The 21,155-nt window shown below is 35.8% G+C and overlaps 3 protein-coding genes across 3 annotated transcripts; 1 reads left to right on the forward strand and 2 right to left on the reverse strand.

Annotated features, from left to right (window-relative positions):
- The first annotated feature begins 664 nt into the window (after positions 1-664).
- Positions 665-6,243, forward strand: LOC108199616 (extra-large guanine nucleotide-binding protein 3-like). The gene is made up of 8 exons (XM_017367522.2): positions 665-1,995; positions 2,083-2,220; positions 2,637-2,741; positions 2,855-3,031; positions 3,870-4,026; positions 4,154-4,392; positions 4,922-5,091; positions 5,441-6,243. The coding sequence occupies exons 1-8, from the start codon at positions 1,027-1,029 to the stop codon at positions 6,024-6,026; spliced, it is 2,541 nt and encodes an 846-aa protein (XP_017223011.1). The 5' UTR covers positions 665-1,026; the 3' UTR covers positions 6,027-6,243.
- A 182-nt stretch (positions 6,244-6,425) lies between these two features.
- Positions 6,426-8,171, reverse strand: LOC108199617 (serine/threonine-protein phosphatase 7 long form homolog). Its single transcript, XM_064083707.1, has one exon. It carries the CDS (start codon positions 8,169-8,171, stop codon positions 6,426-6,428), a length of 1,746 nt encoding a protein of 581 aa, XP_063939777.1.
- A 5,433-nt stretch (positions 8,172-13,604) lies between these two features.
- Positions 13,605-15,782, reverse strand: LOC108198130 (uncharacterized). The gene has a single exon (XM_017365901.1). The coding sequence runs from the start codon at positions 15,780-15,782 to the stop codon at positions 13,605-13,607; it is 2,178 nt and encodes a 725-aa protein (XP_017221390.1).
- Positions 15,783-21,155: the final 5,373 nt, after the last annotated feature.

Consider the following 21,155-nt stretch of genomic DNA (forward strand, 5'->3'; position numbering starts at 1 on the left):
TGATTTAGATATATACATTGTATAAACAAAATAAAGAACAAATTCATTTATCTTTGATTGTAAATATACATCAGCATTTGAATATTTTATTCGTTGCTTTTAAATAGTGTTTAGCTGAGTTATTTCACAAAAATAAGTATTTATTATGAATAAAATATCTCAAATATATACACTATTTATTGAAATTAAAAATTTAGCTAGTCTTTTTAACATTATAATATTTTTTATTTTTTTGACAGATTTTAACATTATTATTGGTATATACAAAAATAAGTTTTAATGAAATTCGTTGTAAGATAGTTGCCTCTTGTAGAAAGCAAAGCAACGTCACTGATAGTGTTTGCTCAACCTCACCTCTCACATCAAAACACCCCCTCCTTTTTGTTTCCACCATTATTTCCCCACCAAATCTTTCTTGTTCAGCTCTGTAAAACTGTCATTTTTTTTTTCTTTTTATATTTCACTCTTGTTTTTTCATCTCTTGAATCCTATGGTATAAATGTCAAAACCCCATCTACAGATTCATGGGCTTTGTCTCTTTCCTCGCAAGTCGCAACTAGGTACCCTTCTTGTTCTTTTCATTTTTTATGCCTTACATGTCTCTATCTCTGTACACTATAATTTTATGGTTGCATATAGTTGACTATTTAACTTTAAAGCTATGATCTTTTTTGATAATTAGACGTGTTAGACCAGCCCTTGTATTTGAACTGCTGAAATTTGTCTATGTTTGATAACATTTGTGCATCTTTTGTTTCAAAGTTGAAGGCTTTTATAAATCTTGACTTTCAACTTATCTTATGAGACTGGTGGGTCTTAATCTTTGGTGCTAATGTTTGTGCTATTATATTCATGTTGACCAAGTAGTTGTTTGGTTGTCAATGTTTCTATAACAACTCTTGTGATCACCTTCATTTTCTTTATCAAAAGTAAGAGCTAGAGTTTTGGTGGGGGTTCCTAGACTTGTAGATCAAAAGTTGTTAATTTTGACATCTAGAATTTATACATTTTTGGGGTGTGGGAATAATGGCGAAAACCGATAGAGAGGATTGGAGGGAGGTGGTCAGGAAGATGTTACCTCCTGGGGCTGTTGTCCCAGAAGACGAAGATGATCTTGATTATTCGATAGCTATAGAGTATAGTGGTCCTCCAGTTTCGTATGAGCTCCCCAGGATTGACCCTCTGGATGTGAATTCGGGTTCGATTCCCACTGCATCTGTAGCAGATGAATCATATAGAGAATCTACGAATTTGGTTACTAGAGATGTTCCCCCGGTTATTGAACCAATTGTTTTGCCAGCGCCTTATATTGCTGCTGTTAGTACTTCGGATACTCGAAGTCATAGGATGTCAGGAAGCTCAGATTCGGAGGTTTCTGTATTGCAGAATGGAGATTCTTCTTCAGCTTCTGCTTCAGTCTCTATGAGTCCTGTCCGTCAGAGGTCAGTTAATGAAGTTAGAAGAATCCCAGTTGTTACTTTTAATACAGTTGATAAGTCCAAGAGCAAAGAGTTAGGCCTAAGGGAGCCAGCATTTCTTGAATATGTTGGTGTAACAAAGGATAAGAAGAAAAAGAAAAGATCAAAGGGAAGAGTTTGTTATAGGTGTGGAAAAGCTAAGTGGGAAACAAAGGAGTCTTGTTTGGTTTGTGATGCAAAGTATTGCAGCAATTGCTTACTTAGGGCAATGGGTTCTATGCCAGAAGGGCGAAAATGTGTGACTTGCATTGGTCATCCAATTGATGAAGCCAATCGGTCAAAGCTTGGGAAGTCTTCAAGAATTTTGTCCCGATTACTCAGCCCGTTGGAAGTTAGGCAGATAATGAAGGCAGAGAAAGAATGTTCAGCTAATCAGCTGCGGCCAGAGCAGCTGATGGTGAACGGATTTCCTCTGAAACCAGAAGAGATGTCTGAACTTCTTGGATGCCCTTTGCCACCTCAGAAACTAAAACCTGGTAAATATTGGTATGACAAGGAATCTGGTCTCTGGGGAAAGGTAACTTTCTTCTTATGTTTTCTTTGGTAGTATACTAATCCTTTCCACAAGATTGCTTATGACAATTTTGCTTGTGTGAACTAACAGGAGGGAGAAAAACCAGATAGCATAATAAGTTCGAACTTAACTTTTAGGGGGAAGCTTAGTCCCGATGCTAGCAATGGCAACACTGAGGTTTATATGAATGGAAGAGAAATTACAAAACTTGAATTGAAGGTGTTAAAGGTCAGTTCTTTTTATCCTTTCTTCTGAGATATGATATATTAAATAGTTGGCTTAAGTACATTTCTAGATATTTACGTATTTAATAAGCATCAAATTTCCTCACGATCAATATGGTCATTTGTAGTCCCTTAAACTTCTAGTAACTTTAGTGAAGTTAGCGCCATCAGTTATAAAGTTAGCTACCATATAAGAATCAATCCTTGCTGAAATGATTCTATTAGTATTGAAATTGGCCCATACATCATCTACTAGATTATGCTTGATTACATGTTAGATCCCTGTTTCACAGGTTAATTCTAAGATCCAACTTCTATGGTTTTGTATACCCGGTTCTCTTCTGGATGTCAGTGCTCTGGTCATTTTTATTTCACTTTATCAAATAATATAAGCCTTCTTCTTCTTTTTTAATGGATCAGCTAGCAAAAGTGCAATGTCCTCGTGATACTCATTTTTGGGTTTATGATGACGGTCGCTATGAGGAGGAGGGTCAGAATAATATCAGGGGCAATATTTGGGAAAAGGTATATATATTATATGGTGACAAATAGATATGTGCACAATACTAGATAACATTTTTGTCTTGCTAATCCACATTTTCTATTTACTCCACACTAATTGTGTCGTTCTTAATTAGGCATCAACACGGATTCTTTGCACATTGTTGTCCTTACCCGTTCCCCGTGGTCAGTCACACGGGCGAGATGAGCCTAGCATTTATTCTACTGGCCCAAACTTTTTAGAGCAGAAAAAAGTTCAGAAGCTTCTCCTATTTGGGCTTGAAGGTTCAGGCACTAGTACTATATTTAAGCAGGTGATTTACTTTTTGAATGTTCTTGTGAATTATGGCCATCTTCAAGCATGTACTTTACTTTCTGAAAGATATAGACATATAATACCGCAGTCAACTTAATGTAGAACTTTTGCGGACCTTGAATAATGATATTAATTTTTGTGCTTTTCTTTTGTGAAGTGTTAATTATTTCCCAAGAGATTCTTTTTGACCTCTGTGTCTTTCTGTGGTTTGAGTATACTTTAAATTACTGATCTGTGGTTTGCTTGTGTGATGCAAGTTAAAATCCTGCTATTTCAGTTCAAGATCATTTTTACATACTTGAAATTTTATTATAGAAAATAATTGGGGCATCTGCAGGACAAGGCTAAGTAACATTACATTCATCTGGTTCAGGATTATCAAGTGATAAGAACTATTCATCTGCAGGAGAAAAGTGCATTGTGATGTTTTTATTGTTTTCATTTATAGTCATCAAGAAGCATGTTAATTTGTTCTATAAATTATAATGATTGTAAACTTTCCGATGTCTATAGTTGGATGTAGAATGATGGTAGTATATATGGTACACATGTTTCATTTGTTTGTACTTTGTTATGTTCAAGTAATGGATTACACAAGCTGAAATTGACCTAGGGACTCGTAGACAAGTCAGTCATCAGTTCTTTAAATGTACTTTGAAATAGTTCCTTGAATTCCCTTTCCGTCTTTTCCAGTGTGATACTGATCGTTGAAGTACTGATGTATTCCATAAATTTTTGCCGGTTTTTTTTTTGTAATATACTTAGTTTTGTACATTTGCCAAGAAGTTTGGTTTGCAGTTGAAACTTATTCTCTTTTATGATTTCCTATTAATCAGGCCAAATTTTTGTACGGCAACAAATTTGCACCTGAAGAGATGGAAGGTATAAAGCTCATGATCCAGAGCAACATGTACAAATATCTCAGCATTTTACTTGACGGACGGGAACGTTTTGAGGAGGAGTTGCTGATGAGGAATCAAAACTCTGAAGCAGGTAATATTTTTAACAAGTTGATTTTATTGCAATATAATTTCCCCGTGTTACATGTGAGTTTATTTCAATCAGATTACTAAAGTTTATTACACTGGAAATTTCCTCGTGACCCTTAATTTCCTTTCAGATGGAGAGGCTTGTTTGGAGGAGAATATTTATTCCATCAACCCAAGGTTGAAGAATTTCTCAGACTGGCTTCTAGACATTATAGCTACTGGTGATTTGGATGCATTCTTCCCTGCAGCTACCCGTGAATATGCTTCCCTAGTTGAAGAGGTGTGGAAAGATCCTGCTATACAAGAAACATACAGGAGAAAAGATGAACTTCATTTCCTTCCAGATGTTGCAGAGTACTTCCTAAGCCGGGTATCTTATAATTGCCCTCTCTAATGAAATATGTTACTTCTCCATCCCAATTTATTGGCCACTCTTCATACCTTAAATAATTGGTTTGAGAATATAGATTTATTGATAATTGATCATGACTTTTAAATGGATTCTTCGAGGGAGATCCTTAATGACATGCTAGTAGAACACAAATAGATGACACATTTGTGTGGAATACATGTCTTGCATTTTGAAATTAATAGCGCCTCAATATAAAGTCTTCTATCGACTAAGTTTTACTTTTTGACACTTGAATAATAATTGCTATTAGGCCATGTAATATTAGTGCTTTCAGTTCACTAAGATCCAGTAGCACTGCTTCCTATAAATATAACTGTAATATTGGTCGTATAGTGGCATCTAGAATTGAGTTTTGTGGTTGACATTAGTATCTTTACTGGTAACTATACTTTTTTTTGTTGCTTCTTGAAGCTTTCAATTACTAGTTGGTCTGCAATAGTGGATGACATAGATTCACTGATCCATCAAATTTATCTCGTCTTCTTAGGCTGTTGAAATATCCAGTAACGAGTATGAACCTTCAGAAAAAGACATACTGTATGCGGAAGGAGTCAGCCAAGGGAATGGTTTAGCTTTCATAGAGTTCTCTCTGGATGATCATAGTCCAATGTCTGTAGCTTACTCAGACAATTTGGAAGCTCAACTGCCGATGAGTAGGTAATTTATTTATCTATATTTTTACAGACTAGCTATGAACCATTTAGTTGAGAGTAGAATTGGTTATGATATCACTACTTCACCCTACGAGAAACTTTCTCAATCTTTTCTCTATCTTTTCAAGATACACATTCCATTTGACTATACCTTAAGTTCAAAAATGATGTAATTAATCATTGGCAATGACAAGTCTTAACAAGTAGTACTTTCAAAAGTATGGTATTGATGATGTATTGGCTAAAAATTAGTGACATATTAATTCTGAAAACAAATTACAAGTTCAATTGATTCCTTCAGCAGTTTGGTGGGGCTGACTGAACTCGTTTTTTCAATGTATTTTGGTTTGCAGATATCAACTTATTAGAGTGAATCCCAAGGGCATGAACGACGGTTACAAATGGGTAGAAATGTTTGAAGATGTGCGTATAGTTGTTTTCTGTGTTTCTCTGAGTGACTATGATCAGACGGGGTTTACCTCTGAGGATGTTGGAAGTGGGGTTCTTCTTCAGAACAAGATGATCGAGAGCAAAGAGCTATTTGAGAAGATGGTGAGGCATCCATGTTTCAAGGACATCCCTTTTGTTTTGATACTTAACAAGTACGACCGCTTTGAGGAGAAGGTCAACCGGGTGCCAATAAATGCTTGCGACTGGTTCACTGACTTTAGCCCAGTGCGGCCCTACAGCAACATAGCTCCCCAGGCTTACTACTATATTGCAATGAAGTTCAAAGAACTGTATGCTTCTTTAACTGCTCAGAAACTTTTTGTTTGGCAAGCCAAGGCAAGGGATCGTGTAACAGTAGATGATGCATTCAAGTATGTAAGGGAGGTGATTAGGTGGAATGATGAGAAGGAAGAGAATTATTTGAACAATGCAGATGATTCATTTTACAGTACGACAGACGTAGAAGTGACCACGTCGCCACGGCAGTAAGTACCAGGTGTGTAGATTTTATACATTGATTGTGTAAATGCAAGGAAAGATATGTGAATAATCTTATTCATATTTGTTTTGTAGTATAATTGTATAGGTCTTTTGATGTATGTGGACATGTGGTAAAAACTCCAAATGTAATTGCACATGACAGTTGATTCGGCTTTGATTCCTATTATCTTCAACTCAGCAATCAGATATTACATTTTCTTGATCAGCAGAACCTTGCATCGAGAATAGATATCAATAGAATCAAGTGCATTCTGCTAACTTAGACCATGATTGTTACATACAAAGATCATATTGTAATAGATAGTCAAATGACGGATACATCGGATAAGTATAGTGTGTTACCTCAAAATATGCACTGCATCACACTACAGAGATATCTTGCTAGAACTAATTATCTACATCTGTTTGAGAACTAGCACAGAATCTTGCTGCTTTAATCTTATCAAAAATCCTTTCAAGCCTACAAATACGAGCCTCAAGTCCCAGGTGTTGTAGTTCTGTTGCAGTATCCTCATAGCTTTCATCAACAACATTGGCAATGTTATCCTCTGGACTCACTTCTCCATATTGTTCTAATTTAGTCTGTCTTTCAGTTGATTTGCCTTCTTTACGCGTATTTGACGACATACTATGACTGCTCATTTCCACAGGTTTGTTGGTCAAATTCGAATTTCTAGTTATAACTGCACATTCTTTTGGTCCAGATTGATTTTCGGTAAACGGTTTACTCTTCCTGCACTTATATGAAGACCACATATTCTGCATACCCGACTCCATTGTTTCATTGGTGCATAATAATATTGTCTTTCTATACCAAGTCACATATCGGGAAGTGACATCAGCCTTAAAAAGTCGAGGTGGTATAAACAGTTTCACACCTCTAAGAGGTCTATTATAACTGGTCCAACCAGTTTCGGGATTCCCACCAAGTCGAACAACATGAGGAATGTCTTGGTCTAATCCAAATTGCATAGCTACTCTATGGGGAAGATACTGCTCTGTATAGCCTAATCCAACCAACTCAGAAGTTCTCAAGCATCGAGCAAATGACTCTAATGCATCAGAATCAACCACTACCCACTGTTCATCATCCCTGCACAGATTACTCAACATACTATTGCTTGAAACATAAGGACGCCACACAAATACCAGTTCAGCAGAGCTTAAGGCCGACCTCACATCATCAACCTCGGAGTTTTTCACTCCGTTCCACCTTAATGATCTAGGCTCTCCCCTTCCTATAATATTTGGAGCTGGCCTTAATCCCGCAAACCTCTCCCACGCCCACATCTGCACTAAATCATAGTGGCATGATATAAACCTCAAACCAACTACAGACTCCAATCTCATCAACTCAACAATTGAATTTTTTAACACCCTCATATCCCTATATACGCAGGCAAGAACAACAGGTGCTAGCGCAATTTTTGCACCACGCGATAAATGAATAGCAACACGAAAATCCTTTATACCTATGTAATTCTGAGGCCGAACGAGAACAAACCTAGACAACCACAGTGCAAGAAATGCTTCATGCTCAAAAGAATGACCACTAAACATAAAATACTCCATCCAACTAGAAGCACTAACATTCCCACCATGGCCTAATCTAACCCTCTTATGATCATTTTTCAAGCATTTAAAAATATCAACAAATTCATCATCTAAAGGAGTCGAAAATGAGGCACCTAAAACAGAATGACATGCCAAATAAACAACATCTTCTAGACTAATAGTTACCTCACCCCAAGGGAAAATAAAAGAGTTAGTATCAGCACACCACCTCTCAGCAAGACCAAAGATCAGCATCTTGTCTTTTGGAATTGTGTGAGTTGAAGCCAAGATTGCATGATATATCCCAGCTTTCTTCCATGTTTCTTGGTATCTGGGCCTCAAACTCTGGACCCAAAGCTTCCATTTTTCTGATGGCAGGCCCTTATATGACTGTAAAGTGCAGTTTTCAAGTTTTTGGAAACAGGGTTTTGAGAATAACAGGGGATTAGGTGGTGGAGAAAGAAGGAGATTGTGTTCAGTGATCATGGGTTTAAGGAAATGGGCTTTTCTGAATATTGGGTTTCCACTGTTGGCTGGAACCATCACCTCTTCTCTCTCTTCTACCAGAGTATCTGCCATTAGCAAGCTTCAAGATTTTACAAGAAAGAACCCAAGCAGGTGAATAACACTAAAGATTGAAGATGACAGGAATGCGTTTTTTTATTTCTTTTTACACGCTTTACTAGAAAGTGGGGTGCAACAAGCCAACAATTATTTGGTCTACAGAGGTGTGGGAATTTTCCAGATTTTCTACTGATAAATACTCCCTCTGTTTTTTTTTTATATGCTTGTGCACGTATCTTTAGATGGGTTGACCGGGTAGTAAAATTTATTATTTTTAACTGATTTTTATTGTAAATTAAAATTTTGATTACATATTTTTATTCAGAAAAAAAAAATTCAAAAATAATACAATTAACTATCCGGCCAAAGCACTTAAAAGTGTGTGCCAAAAAGTCAAACGCCATATATTAAAAAACAGAGGGAGTACAGTATTGTGCTATGATCATGGATTCATGGTACAAAAATGGAAGCATAACTTGTTCATGATTACGGAATTTTCTGGTTGTTAACACTGATATATATATATCTGTAAATAATAATAACAATAATAATAATTGTTTTATATATTTTTTAAGAGAAAAGTATATTAGTAATACTAAACAGTAGTGAGAATTGAGGAAGTATTTCGGATGTTCAAACGATGATTTCTTGGAGTCTAGAGTCTTTGAAGACTCATTCCATCATCGTTCAATTAAAATAAAAAGAACGATTGAGATGATGACAAGTGGATAATATTTTTAAGTGATGATGACAAGTGGATAATATTTTTAAGGGTTAATTATCTAGTTGGTGACTGAAGTGGGTTTAATGTATCAAGTTGGTCACCAAACTGAAAACGGTATCAATATAGTCACTAAAGTCATCATAAATATCAAAAAAGTACCTCGAAATATGAGTTCAAGCAGTAAAAATATTATTTAGAGAGTTTTACACGTTATTCTTGAATATTACCCTAACCAAGTAAAAATATATTTAGATTTTATCAAGTTTATTTATTATTATTTTTAATTAAAATAAAGAAAATAACTATATAATTAAAATTAATAATAAATAGACTTGATAAAATCTAAAGATATTATCGAAAATACTAGAAATCATAACTTTTTACTTGGTTAGGGTAATATTCAAGAATAACGTTTAAAATTCTCTAAATAATTTTTTTTACTGCTTGAACTTATATTTCAAAATAATTGTTCGATATTTAGAGATCTAAGTATACTGATTATTCAATCAGAACAGTTGTGTTAAAAAAAAAAGGGAATAGTCGTTAGATTATAACAAAATGAATGGCCTAGATGGAGGAATATAATAGTTCAAAAATATGTGGTCTGCACTGAACTTAGACCAATATATTTAATATCTGAAAGGATGCAATGTGATATTAGAGATATATTGGACGCAACTCCATGTCATAGAGAATTTTATTCAAGTCTAGCACCTCGCGCGCATACACACACTAGCAAGACCCTCTGGCACCAACTCCTCAAAACTTAGTCATATTTCTTCAATTAACATTGTCTATGTCTTTATAGTGTTGAATTCTTGACGTGATTTGAATTTATTTGAAACCTGTTGATCTTTGAAAATGATTAGAAGACTTGACTTGACTCTGAAATCACTTAGTTGCTGACTTATCAATTCCTTAATTGATAAATATGAATAATTTCGTACATGTTGACTTTTTAGTATGATAATCTAGTTCATAAACGACCAATCACCGAAATCGAACTTTATATCTTCCTTGACTTTAGCATTGATCAATCCATTTCGGGTTAGAAATAATTCATAGTTTAATAATAATATCATTAGAACAATCCTGTGCAGATTCAATCATCAACAAAAACATATTTTTACCAAGTTTCAGTTTTAACAAAAATAAAATTACTAATTCAGTTATTAGTGACTACATTGTAGTCACTAGTTTTTCAACTATTGGACAGAATGCATCCAGAATAAGAGCTGGATTCACTAATATCTTTGTCCTTACACTTTTGCAAAGAATGTGTGATATGCAATCGTTTGCTTAACTTAAAAAAAAGGTATTTATTACTTAAAGTGAAGAAGTAGATTATAAGTGATAAGTGGGTCACGACTTATAAATTATTATTAAAATGTTCGGGTTGTGGTTTATAATTTTTTTGTGTTTGGATAATTTTAATTATAATTTTTTATTATTGTTAATAATTTGAATTTATAAGTTAATACTTTTTAAAATAAAAATCAACTTAGTCTAAAGCAAAATTTATTATTATAAAATTTTAATCACAAATATGTAATTTTAAAAATAGTATTACAATATATATTATAGACGTCCATGTAAGCATCAAGTCCTATCCATTCCTATCTGGTGAATTAGTAGTTCTAAGAAGCCAGAGAGGAAAAGAAAAGCTACGAAACCTAGCTTTCCAACTTCCGCTTATAAACTCTAAATAAGCTCTACTGCTTATATGTCCAAACACATATAAGAATATAGAAATGAATTTGAAGGCTGAAAAAGCGTTTCTTCTATGATCACCGGTTTTTTTTTAAATCTAATTCTTCCTTTTCTTTTTTGATTTTTTTTCTTGATTCTTATACATTTCTCATCAACTAGAGTCATTACCATCCTCAATCTCTTGTTCACTTCCACTATCACTTCATAGTCATCATCACTTTCTTCATCATCTCCATATTATTCATCACCTCGCCAAAATGAATATTAAAATAAACTTCATTTTTTTTGCTAATCAAAAGAAACTTCATTTGTACCTACAAATGGAGCATCCTCTTCTTTTTCATCTTCATTAGCACCACCCACTAACTCATTTTCAATGTCATTTATAACGATATTTAATCTCTCATAATCAGAGTTAAACTCTTCCCCTCACCTCTCATGTGATAGGCATGTAGTCTTACAACTTCACCCAATTTTGTTTTGTTCATAAATATTATTAATTTGAGTATGAAAAGTTGTGATATCTAAAATAAATTTAGAAATTCACCAGTTTAATCGATCATATAAAGTTGATCACTGACACTCTGACAGTATGTGACATACAAAATTGGTTTATGCAAATGTCACAGAACAAATATTCTATTGAATTGGATTTTGCTTGTCTTAATTTGCAACATAAACTAGTCCCATCCAATTATAAAATTCGCATAACATAGTATGATGAAATCTAAAATTTTACAATAAAATATTTATATGAATAGTTTAGATTTCTGTATCGATTAACTAATCCATCATTATGGTTGGTTAATTTTCAATATGTTAATTCAAGTCATCTTAAACCCCTGTCATCGATTAACCAAATTTGTGGTGATGTCGGAAGAAACAAACAATTCTGATTACAGGGGTACTTGAATTTCAATTAATTAACAAGATAAGCATCAGAACTAATTAGACTAGTACATATAATTTTCAATCTTTACGTTGGCTACTAGTTTATTTAAGGTTTATAAATATGATGAGTTAAAAGTCAGCATATACTACTACAATCTAAAACGTTTAGTGTGTAGTTAAAGAGCCCACAATCATATTATTCCATACTTTTAGTGTCTCCATTCTGAGACATGGAGTTACGCACAAAGCATTCAACTTAACCAGCTGTAAACATTCAACTTAATAGGTTGCAGGTCGCAAACATGCACGTAAGTGTTGAATCTAAGCTTGATGTTTAAAAACTCATGTTACACATAATGTTAAAAGTATATAAACTGGGAATAAGTAAACTAATTGTTCATTACGTAACTATGTAAAACTGAATACTAGGCATATATAAAGAAACAACTAAAACAAAGTAGTGCCTAAAAACAAGCAACTAGACTCCTGATAAAACTCCACTATTCTATCAACTATCCCATGCCGCTCCTAAAAATGCTCCATATCAGCACTCCGTAGTCACCCATGCAAACAACTACCGATTAATTTAAAATATGCACATAAAACAAATACTTAAATAACAAGTTTAAGATTAAATTCCAACAATAAGAGCATTCCAACTTGACGCTTCATTTGAGTTTTTGTTCGGCGTTTGTCCAATTCATCTGAACATGTTTGGTTAACATGCATGCATATAAACTAACGTAAATATTGTCGTTAAACTTAAATTATTTATATAAAAATCTGAACATCATAAATATAACGGCTACTTTTGAATTTTTAAATTCCTTTTTTTTAAAAAAAAATTCCCTTGATGTTTATGTGACAAAAAAAGACCCACATGTAAGTGGACTTGGACTCTCCGGTTAGGTGCTCGTTTGGTTGACGATGGAAAATTATTTCCAATGAAATTTGAATTTACTATGAAAATTGTAATAGATGGGAAATTGATATTTGTGTTTGGTTGCTATACAGCTTTTTAAATTCCTGCACGAAGTGTAAGTAACAAGGAGGAGGTGGGTAAATAACTTCCTATGTTCTTGGGGGAGTTGCACTTCCTTTCTTTTTGTCAAGCAAACAATTTTAATTTTACATATTTCCTGAGAATTTCAACTTCATAGATATTTACATGTCCACCAAACGACCTCTGGGATGTTCTTACGACAGGCATGCACAAGCAACTGCATACTTATCAACAAGATTCAGAGTGTGAAAATGGGTTTCATCTTGTAGAACAGAGGGCGGAGCCAGGATATAATTTTCGTCTATAGTAGCAATAAAAACTCATCTCGATCACAACAATGATCATAAAAACAAAACAAGATAAAACACCCGTGTCACGGTAATAAAGAAACAGAGTAAAAAAAGTTCGAATATATTATAAGTTGTAAAACCTAAATTGCAAGAATAAAAATTATAAATCAAGAAAAAAATAAATTGATTTTGTTATTAGTTAATTCTAAATATTTGATCTCTTTTATAAATGTTTTTTTTTTCTCTCCTTTGAAACCTAACTGGAGGTCTGATTTTACTTCTGTTTTCCTCCTGATTTACCAGAAAAAATTAAGGGGCCGTTTGGGTGAGTTTAAAATAAGTGCTTCTTGCTTAAAATAAATAAGTGGAGTAGAAGTTAGAAGTAAGATAAGACTTATAAGTGATTAAAGTGTTTGGGAAATAAGTAGATGCCCTGAAACAAAAGCTAGCATTCTCAGCTTCTTATAAATGCTTCTTGACTTATTACACAAATGGTACGAATAAGTGCTCTTAACTTATAATCCAGAACAAGCTGAACTTATAATTCGTAAACAAACACCCACTAAATGAGCTGGGCAAAATTGTGTTAGGGCTAACCTTACAATATTTGAGATGAGTAATATTAAAATTTGGAGATTTTTTTTTGACATGGGCTTGAGCCCACCACAGCCTTGGCTAGTTGGCTGTGGCTCCGCCATGCAATGTTTTCTATGCTTTAAATCAATTAGGGTGTTTAAATAGCCTTAAAGATATAGATCTGCACTACACCAACAGAAGAACAAATGAAATCCAGTTCAGTGGAACATACAAATGCCATGCAATACTTGAGACTATTTCTCTTCATTTCCTCTACAAGTTCCAGCGAATTTTGCTGCTTTCATCATCTTGAAAATTGTTTCAAGCCTCCAAATACGAGCCTCAAGTCTCCGGTGTTGCAATTCTGAGTTACTTTCCTCACAATTTTCTTCTTCAATATTGGTAATGCTATCCTCTGGATTTCTAACTGCATCTTCTTGTCGTGCTATTTCTCGTTCCTTAGAAATTTGACCATTCTTAAGCTTATCTGAATTAGGGATACTGTGCACACACATTTCCGCAGGTTCACTGGCAAACCTTAAATTCCTACTCACAACTGTATCTTCCCTTACTTCAGTTTGTTTTTCGGCAGATGATTTACTCTTCTCAAACTTATCTGTTGAAGACGTAATCTGCACAGGAAATTCCACCGCTTTACTTGTGTAGTTTAAATTTTGGGGGAATTCCAGGGTAAAATTGTTCAGTAGCAGCTCATCACCAGCAGTATCATTTACTTTCTCAAAACTATTTTCCCTTCCAGATTGATTTAGAAGTTGTGCAATTGTCAGACTGTCTTCTTCAGCATCATCTGAACTATTCAATACTGGTTCGTGATCAGGGTCAGCTATTTTTCCAGTGTTTCCAGTCTTTCTTGATTTCCTCGTGTGTTGATCACTATTTGTAAGACCGTCCTCTGCAACATAAACCTCTGGTGTTTCCTCAAGATTACCAGAAAGAGTAGCAGAAGCAGGTAATGAATTTCCATCTCTCTTTTGTATGCCAGAAACTGGTGGTAATTGCTTTTCAATTTGGACGCTGTTTGTCACTATTTCCTCATTGACCGCCACAAGGCCCCTCCACCATAACACATACCGGGATGAGACACCAGACTCAAAGTGTCGTGGTGGAATATATAGTTCCACACCTCTAATAGGCTCACCGTAACTGTTCCAAGTAATTGGAGCACTCTCAGTGGATTGAAAAACATGGGAAGGAACATCTTGGTCTAATCCAAATTGCCTAGCCACTCTGTGGGGAAGATACTGTTCTTTAGAGCCTGATCCAACTAACTCAGAAGCTCTCAAGCATCGAGCATACGATTCCACTGCATCAGACTCAACGATAACCCACTGTTCAGTGTCCTTGTACATATTACTCAACATATTATTGCTTGAACCTAGAGCATAAGGCCGCCACACAAATGATAAACTAGCAGAGTCTAACACTGTCCTCACATCATTAACCTTCAAGATTACAACTCTATTCCACCTTGCTGATCTAGGCTCTCCACTTCCTATGATATTGACAAACGGCCTCAATTGTATAAACCTCTCCCAAACCCACATCTGCACTAAATCGTAGTGACAAATATTATACTTCAAACCAAATCTAGATTTTACTATAAAGGACCTAAGAATCAAGTTATGCAACAGCCTCATATCTCTATAGATGCAGGCCAGGACAACTGGTGCTAGAGCTATTCTTTTGCCTCGAGAAAGATGTATAGCAACACGAAAATCCCATACAGCTATCTGGGACCGAACAAGAACAAATTTAGACAGCCAGAGCACAAGAAATGCTTCATGCTCTAACTGATCACCACTGCTAATAAAGTAATCCATCCACACATGAGAAAGGGCATTGTTACAATGACCTAATTTAATTTTCTTAAGATGGTATTTCAAACTCTTGAAAATTTCACTACAATCATGATCTAAAGGACTTAAAACTGAAGCACCTAGAACAGAAAAGCATCCCATGTGTATAATATCTTCTAAAGTAACAGTTACCTCACCCCATGAAAACACAAAGGTGTTTGTATCAACACACCACCTCTCAGCAAGGCAAATGATCAGCTTCTTGTCTTTAGGAACAGTGTAGATTGAAGCTAAGATTGCTCCATAAATACCAGCTTTCTTCCATATATCTTCATATTTTGGCTTTAATTTCTGCACCCAAAGCTTCCATTTTTCCAAGTCCATTGGGTGTGAGAAGCCCTTGTAAGACTGCAAAGTGCAATTTTCAAGATTCTTATAAGTGGGTTTTGAGGCAAACAGGGCAGTAGGTGAGGGAGGAAGATGTGGATGATCTTGAGTGAAAATAGGTTTAAGAAAATGGGCTTTTCTGTATAATGGGTTCCCATTACTAGGTGTAACTATGAGCTCTTGTTTCACTTCCACAAGACTATCTGCTTCAGATTGATGATCTTCCATTACTAAGCTTCAAGGATTTTGCTTCAGACTGTCTATCATAATAGTACTATTTGATTTCATTTTTAGTATGTATAGATGTGTCAGGATTAAGCTAGCCAGAACCAAAAATAGGTTGTGTCAGAATTATTGGTTTTAAATTAAAATTGAATACTGTTTCAAAAACAAAAATTAAAATTGAATACTGTCAATATCAGGTTTCTAAAACCGGTAATGATAAAAAAAAAAAAAGTTTCTAAAATCGGTAATGCCTTCAATTATGCAGACTGAGGCTCTCTTTTATTACCATAAAAACAAACCAAACCAAAAATGTTTGTAACTTTTATTTAAGTTCTGGGTGGGGCGAAGCAAACGGTTCGGTTAACCGAATGAATAAGCGAAAACGGAAATTTCATATTTTTGAAAATCAACTTGTCTTTCAAACCGAACCGAAACCGAACGAAATTTTAAATCCGGGAAGATTCAAATACAGTTCGGAAACTTTTCATAATCTGCAAAAGCGGTTTCATCTTGTAGAACAGACAGAGATGTATTCTCACTTTCAAGCAAACAAAGTACTAGTAATCTTAAAGACGTAAATCTGAATTGCACCGAAAAGAAGGATAAAAAAAAGTCTAGTTTAAGGGAACATGCAAATGCTATGCATTAGTTTCAACTACTGTTATAAATCCACTTTAGATTTAGCAGCAGATTTCGCTGCTTTAATCATATCGACCATCATTTCAAGCCTCCAGATATACATGATCTTTAAAATCGGAAAAATACAATTTAAAATAAAATAGTTGTAGATTCCAGTGATATATATTTTACAATTTTTTTATATATGTAACTTTCAGTCAATGTATGGTCAATTTGATCATAAAAAGTCAAACAAGACAAATAAATTGAAACGGGGGAGTACTTAAGTCCCAGGTGTTGTAATTTTGATTAAAGTTTGATATTTTAGTAATTTAAGTTCTAAGCATCTTTCTTTCAGCAGAGGATTCACTATTGAACACCATTTCCTGATTGACAGATATACGTAAGGCCACGCCACCAAGACACATAGAAGGAGGACACATCAGACTCAAAAAGGCTAGGAAGAACATACATTTTTATACCTGTAACAGGCCTGTTATAACCGCTCCAAGCAGTTTCAGGACATTCAGTGGATCGAACAACAATGGAAGGAATATCATGCTCTGTATACCTTAACCCAACCACCTCAGAAGCTCTCAAGCATTGAGCAAATGATTGTAATGCTCTCAAGAATCGAATATTAAAATTCTATTTTAAAATAAAATTAAAAAATAATAAATTTTATAACTAACTCGCAAATGAGTATTAATATCTTGTGATTTTCAAGAGGTTTTACTTCTTTTTTTTTTTTTTTTGAGAAAAAACGTACTTGCACTAGATTAAGTCATATGTAAGTACATTCGATAAGAAGCTAGGAGCGACATTTTCCCACTCCTGCAGATCTGGCGTAGAACGAGACGCTCTTGCTAACATGTGAGCGACTTCGTTCGCAGACCTATGCACAAAACGCACTAGCACATTTTCAAAGTGCTTAATCAAATCAACACACTCACTAACAATAATATGAAAATAGGATCGTCCAGAACTTCCATTACATGCATCCACCAACAGCTTTGAGTCAGTCTCGAAAACGCACCGTGTAAATCCATGTTGCTTCGTCCAAGATAATATCTCTTTAAGACTTAAGGCCTCAGCCTCTCTGGGTGACCACAGACCATCCAACTGCTTGCATACTGCCTTCACAAAGTTCCCATTCGCATCTCGAATTACCCCTCCAATACCAATCTTTTTTATATCAGCAAATATAGCAGCGTCCAGATTTATTTTCACCCAATCTCTTTGCGGTACCTGCCATCTTCTCGTGCTTGTATTCAGTACTGGTGTATTTCTAGTGCGGTCCGTCTGAGCAGCTTTCCAATCCGCCAGCAAATTCATTGCACCAGTTGTTGTACCAAAAACGGAAACTGAGACTCTATCCCACAGCCACTTGTTGCGTCGATTCCAGAGACTCCAGCAGATCAATGCTAGTAGAGCACATTGTTCCTTTGTGCCACTGCTAAACAATCTTCTGAACATGATTAATATCGTCTCCCCTGGAATGATTTGGACCCATTGCATCATACCTGTTGAAGCCCATACCTCTCTAGCAAACTGACATTCAAACAAAACATGCTTTTCATCCTCTTCCACTCGACACCAAGCACATTTCCCATCTATATTCACTCTTTTATTCACCAATGCCTTACTTGTAGGTAAGCATGACCTACATGTCCTCCACAGGAAAAAACAAACCTTTCCAGGTAGTTCTAACGTCCATAATTTCTTCCAGAAAGATGCATCAGATGTATTACATTCGCCCACCAATTGACGGTAGCAAGTCTTCACGCTGAACTCACCATTTGCGTCAAACAACCAAATCCAAGAATCATTTCTATCTCTTGAGGACAGAGGAACATTCTTTATCAGCTGAACATCCCTGTTATTAAATAAATCATTCAGAATTTCATCATCCCACTTTCTTTGCTGGACCTCCATTAAATCGCAGACTTTTATGTCTTCCAGCTCCCTAGGCATACTTGTCGTCAAATACCCATTCTCAACACAAGGCAGCCAAGGTATTTTCCAAACAAAAGTATCTCTCCCCGTGCCAATGCTTCTACGACATCCTCGCTTGATCACCTCCTGAGCTGCAATCACACTCCTCCACATATAACTTGGATTTTCTCCCAATTTTGCATTTAAGAAATCAGTATTTGGAAAGTACTTTGCCTTCATAATACTAGTGACCAAAGGGTTTGAATTGTTTAAGAGCCTCCAGCCTTGTTTTGCTAGCATTGCAATATTAAACTGGTGCAGATTTTTGAACCCCAGGCCTCCTGCTTCTTTAACATCGCAAAGCCTATCCCAAGCCATCCAACGCACTCCTTTGCTCTCATTTCCCCTCCCCCACCAGAAGCCATTCATCTGGCGTTCGATCGTAGTGCATACCTCAGTAGGGATAAGCATCAGATTCATCCAAAAGTTTGGTATCGACTGTGCTGCCGTTTTCAAAAGGAGACACTTGCCCGCCTTTGACAAAGCCGTATTCTTCCACCCTTGCAACTTCTGGCGAACTCGATCACTTAAGAAGTTAAACACTTCGTTTTTCCTCCTCCCTATTGACATTGGTAGCCCAAGATATTTCCCTGGTGTCGTACTTTCCTTCACTTCTAACACCCCACAGATTAATTCTCTGTTTTCTACAGATGTGTTTGGACTAAAGGTGATTATAGATTTGTTAAAGTTCACAGCTTGGCCAGATATATCCTCATACCTCTGTATAATCCGCTTCATCACCCTTGCTTCTGACTCAACTGCCTTAAAGAAAAAATAGCAGTCATCCGCAAATAATAAGTGTGACACAGCTGGTGCATTTCTTGCGATGCTACACCCATGAAGCAATCCCACCTCTTCATTTCTCTTGATTATAGAACTAAGACCCTCAGCACAGAGGATGTAGAGATAAGGCGATATAGGGTCCCCTTGCCTAATCCCCTTTTGAGGTCGAACATCACCAAAAACCACCCCCTGATGTATAAAACTGTACGAGACAGTCTTAATGCAAATCATAACTCTTCTAATCCACTGTTCATGGAATCCAAACTTCATCAACATGCTTTCAATGAAATTCCACTCGAGTCTATCATAAGCCTTGGATATATCAATTTTTAGTCCAGCAACACCATTTATCCCTTGAGATCGACGCTTGATATAGTGATTTATTTCAAAGGCAATTAGCGCATTATCTGTTAATAAGCGTCCCTCTAGAAAAGCACTCTGATTAGCAGATATCAATGTTGGTAAGCATTTTTTCAACCGATTTGCTAACACTTTGGATAAGATTCTGAATAAAACAGTACAAAGGGATATGGGACGTAGCTCACTCATCTATTGTGGTTGCTTTACCTTCGGGATTAAACATACTAATGTGCGGTTAAATTCCAGTGGTAAGTCTCCAGTAACAAAGAAATGTTGACAAAATCCCACCACATCCTGTTCGACTACACCCCAATATGTTTGATAGAATGCAGGGTTTAATCCATCATAACCAGGTGCTTTCTCTGCGTGCATTGAAAAGACTGCTTCTTTTACTTCCTCACCTGATATAGCCTCCATTAGTTGTGCATTTTGCTCACTTGTAACCTGATTCACCCTTTCATTATTTGATAGAGAACCTGCTGTCATCGAAGAGTTAAATAATGTAGAGAAATACTCCGTAATAATATTCTGCACTCCTTGAACATTATCAACCCATTCACCGTTCCTATCCTTTAATCTTGATATCTGATTGTTCTTTCTTCTTCCGGATGCAAATTTGTGAAAGAAACGAGTATTTTGATCCCCTTCCCGTAACCAAAACTGTTTTGACCTTTGTTTCCAGTACACTTCTTGACGTTCCAGCAGATTTAAGAACTCACTTCTGGTCTCATTATATTTCTTCACACCATACGAATCTCTCCGTGATCTAAATCTTCTCATAACCCATCTGCAATGTTTAATTTTATTACTCAATTCCTTTACTTTTCCTCCTCCCCATTCATCCAACTTTAAGCAGCAATATTCAATTTTCTCCAAAATATTTCCAAGCCCACTTTTGTTCCAACTGCTTTGCACTACATTCTTACAATCAGCTTCACGGATCCAAACATTCTCAAACTTAAACCTCATAGATTTTGGCATATAAACCTGCGAGTTCAACTGTAATACTAGTGGCAAATGGTCCGATGTGGATACTTCCAGCACCTGAACCTCTGCATTCGGAAACAACTGCCTCCATCCCTGATTTGCCATAACCCTATCCAAGCGTTCTTGTATCCACATTGTTGTTCCACGACACCTCTCCCATGTAAACTCATACCCATTAAACCCAAGGTCTTCAAGATTACAGTCTATAACCGTTTGATTAAACCCCTCTAGTAATCTTCTTGGCTGTGGTCTCCCTCCCTTCTTCTCAAACTCGAACAACATATCATTAAAATCCCCTAACACACACCAAGGTAAGCTCGACTTATTTGCAAGGTCACGAAGCAAATTCCATGATTCTTGACGTCTCTCTCTTTCCGGACATCCGTAAAATCCTGTGTAACGCCATCGACCAATCTGTTCACATAGAACCTCAAAATCAATATAATGATTACAAGTGCCTTTTATTTCTACTGCTCCTGTATTTTTCCACAAAAGAGCTAAGCCCCCACCATGCCCTTGGGCATCAACAGTAAATGAGCTAGCAAAATGTATCGACTTACAGAGAGCGTCAATCTTATTCTTCTTAACTAAAGTTTCTGATAAAAAAACTAAGCTGGGCTTGTGTTTTTGAAT

The sequence above is a fragment of the Daucus carota genome, chromosome 8 (assembly GCF_001625215.2).
Source record: "Daucus carota subsp. sativus chromosome 8, DH1 v3.0, whole genome shotgun sequence".
Lineage (NCBI taxonomy): Eukaryota > Viridiplantae > Streptophyta > Magnoliopsida > Apiales > Apiaceae > Daucus > Daucus carota.

What these genes read in the sequence shown, in the direction of transcription:
- LOC108199616 (XM_017367522.2), top strand. Translation starts at nt 1,027, where the DNA reads ATGGCGAAAACCGATAGAGAGGATTGGAGGGAGGTGGTCAGGAAGATG. An exon ending in AATCTGGTCTCTGGGGAAAG is followed by an intron (nt 1,996 to 2,082) that starts GTAACTTTCTTC and finishes GTGAACTAACAG; the next exon opens with GAGGGAGAAAAACCAGATAG. An exon ending in CAGAGTACTTCCTAAGCCGG is followed by an intron (nt 4,393 to 4,921) that starts GTATCTTATAAT and finishes TCGTCTTCTTAG; the next exon opens with GCTGTTGAAATATCCAGTAA.
- LOC108199617 (XM_064083707.1), bottom strand. Translation starts at nt 8,171, where the DNA reads ATGGCAGATACTCTGGTAGAAGAGAGAGAAGAGGTGATGGTTCCAGCC.
- LOC108198130 (XM_017365901.1), bottom strand. Translation starts at nt 15,782, where the DNA reads ATGGAAGATCATCAATCTGAAGCAGATAGTCTTGTGGAAGTGAAACAA.